Raw genomic sequence first — 2714 nt, 5'->3', positions numbered from 1 at the left:
CTGAGCCCACCCGCATCCCGCCGGGAGCACTTACACCTCAGCTTCTCATCCAGTGTCCCCCGGGAGGTGACCGACAGCGCCTGGATGAACTCCGAAAACTCGATCCTCCCGTCCTGGGGGAGGGAAGGAGGGGGTGAGGGTGCCGCTGCCACCCCCGCCCCGCAATGTCCTCCCTGCCCATGCATGCCCGACGTCGGGTGCTCTTAGGGGGCACATCCGAAAAGGCAATGGGGAGGGAGGAGCGATGCACATTTATCTCCAGCAGTGTGATCCGGCCGCTGTGTCCAGCCCACCGGCGAGCATGCCGGCGGGAGCAACTCCGGAGCAGGGGGGGCACCGCGCGGGTGGGCTTTTGTCAGTGGCACCGAAACATCGCATCTCTCCTCTCTCGCTTGCCACTTCATCGCCTTTTCCCACATGACTCTCATCGACTAAAATAAGCGTGGGGGCTCGCTCGCTACAGCTGCGCCGCTTTAACTTCATGCCCCAGGAAGTGCTGGAACATTTTGCTCCTCCAGCGCCGCACAGTCGCGTTACTGAACCCGTCCCACCATCGCCATGGGCCCCGACCCCCCCGGACCGTGCCCCGAGCTCGCAGACTTACTTTGTTCTCATCGAAGACATTGAAAACAAAGGTGGCGAATTTGGTTGGGTCGCCGAAGGGGAAGAACTGCTTATAGATCTTCTGAAAGCCGGCGGCATCGAGCTGGCCGCTGGGGCAGTCCTTGATAAAGCCCTTGTACCTGCGGAGGAAGGGCAGAGGATGGGCACCAGGTGGGTCTCCCCGCTGAACGCAGCCCCCCCAAGCCCTGGGGAGCCGGGATGAGGCTCTCCCTGGCGCCACGGTGGGCTGGAGCCGGGAAGGTCCCAGGGTGCTCCCGGTGTCGCCCCCATCACCCGCCTGCACCCTCCCAGCTCTGCAGGACGAGGTCCCTGCAGGCACTGCAGCAAGGGTGGCAGCGGGGAGAGCCTGGAGAAGCAGCGAGCGGCACCAGTGACACCAAGCGGCGCCCACCACACTGCTCCAACCTCGCTGCGAGCCCAGAAGCGGCAACTGAGCTACAACCAGGCTCCTGTTGAACACTGTCCAGGACCTGGGAGGGGACAGGGACCCACTGCCCGGCCAGGAGCACCCAGGAGAGTCTTTTAAACCTCCTTTAAAATAAAAAGCCCTCTGCACAGAGTCACCTCCCGCCAGCACGGCCACGCTGCAGGCAGAGGTGCTGGGGCAGGCGATGCCTCGCTCGGCCCTGAAGCTGTCACGGGGCCGGCAGGAGAGTGTTTATATCCCTTGGCTCAGAACTTCGGATGCACGCGGCTCCCAAGCAAGAAGCTGCAAATGGAAAGCTTCACCCACCCAAGGGCCAGAGCCCCCCTTCCCCTCCACCACTGCGGCTTGGCCCCGCTACATCAGGCGCATCCGACCGTCTCTCCATCACGGAGGCGGCCGGGAAAGCTTCCCCCGAGTCGCTGCACCACCGCGGGGGAGGGACTCACCATCGACAGCAACCCCACAGGCAATTTGCAACCCACCGCTCGGCACGCACATGCTGCAGCCGTGCCCTGGTAAAAACCAACAGCACGGCGGCCTGAAGCACCCGGGGCAGCCAAGGCTCCACGACGGCATTTTTTGCACGATCCCAAGTGAAAGCTGCTCGGAGGAGCTGGGGGGGGCACAGTGAGGTTACTGCATCCTCGGGGCGGCACAGGCCAGGGCATCTCCCAAAACCCATCGGTGCTTAAACACCCCCAAAGGCCTTGATCCCAGCTCTGGGCTGGACCTGGATGCTGCAAAGTGCCACCCAGAGGGTGCAGGGGAAAGGGCTCGCTGGCTCTGTGGGTGCGGGGACCACGTGGGGACCATGCAGGGACCACGCAGGGTGCGTGAGCATTATGCAACGCGTTGCCCAGATCTGTCAGGCGCCCGCTGCAGCGGGCCGAGGGCTGGAGGAGGAGGGGAAGGAGGTGGCGAGGTGGGAAACCGAAGTGCCAGTGACATCTTTTTCACGCTGCTGCAGCTATGACTCATCGGGATGGGGGGGAAGGGATGAGGGAAATAGATAAAGAAAGCAAACCTTGACTGGTGGGATAGGAAGATGAAAGGGAAGCGGTGGCTTTTCTAGGGCATCGCATTCGGTGGGGCGGAGGGGATGGGGTGAGAGCGTGCTGCCGGCAAGGCATCACGGCCCCGGCCCCTGCCAGCCTCTGTGGGCCCCACTGCAAATGGGGACACGCTGGGACAGCACTGGCTTCCCGCAGCCAGCGCCACGGCCACCAGCTGGACAGTCCTCACATCCCCGCTCCCCTCAACCGCCCATATGGGGAGGGAAGAGGCGAGAGGGAGGGTGCACAGTCCCACACGGGCAGCCGAGAGCAGCCGGAGCCAAGCCCCACCGTGCACCGTGCACGAGGTGTGCAAGAAAACCCCCTCTGTTTTCTGGTCTCCCCTCTATGAGCTAACACCTGCACCCCAAAACAGGCGCACCCTCCTGCACCCCCTTGCTCTGCACGGACAGTGGGGTTGCTGAGCGCCGCCAGCTCCTGCCCCTTCGCCCGCCAGCCCCGCGCCCCGGCAGCTCCCCCCCACGCCACCGCGCCGGACACTCACCACTGCTGCACCTCCTTCTCCGTAACTGCAAGAGAAAACAGGAGAAAAGAGAAAAAGAAAAGAAAAGAGAAAGGAATTTAGCTCTTTCCCAGTGGCGGCTGCTCTT

The 2714-nt window shown here is 63.4% G+C and overlaps 1 protein-coding gene across 1 annotated transcript in view; it reads right to left on the bottom strand.

The window, feature by feature from the left end:
* The window catches only part of NCS1 (neuronal calcium sensor 1), a 16708-nt gene that overhangs the window by 1862 nt on the left and 12132 nt on the right, over positions 1 to 2714 (bottom strand). The window contains 3 exon segments of the mRNA XM_009287014.1: positions 35 to 113; positions 605 to 743; positions 2609 to 2633. Coding sequence (XP_009285289.1) covers positions 35 to 113; positions 605 to 743; positions 2609 to 2633 — 243 coding nt within the window.

Source organism: Aptenodytes forsteri, unplaced genomic scaffold (genome assembly GCF_000699145.1).
Source record: "Aptenodytes forsteri isolate BGI_AS27 unplaced genomic scaffold, ASM69914v1 Scaffold136, whole genome shotgun sequence".
Classification (NCBI taxonomy): Eukaryota; Metazoa; Chordata; class Aves; order Sphenisciformes; family Spheniscidae; genus Aptenodytes; species Aptenodytes forsteri.
This window is presented reverse-complemented; position numbering and strand designations above follow the sequence as displayed.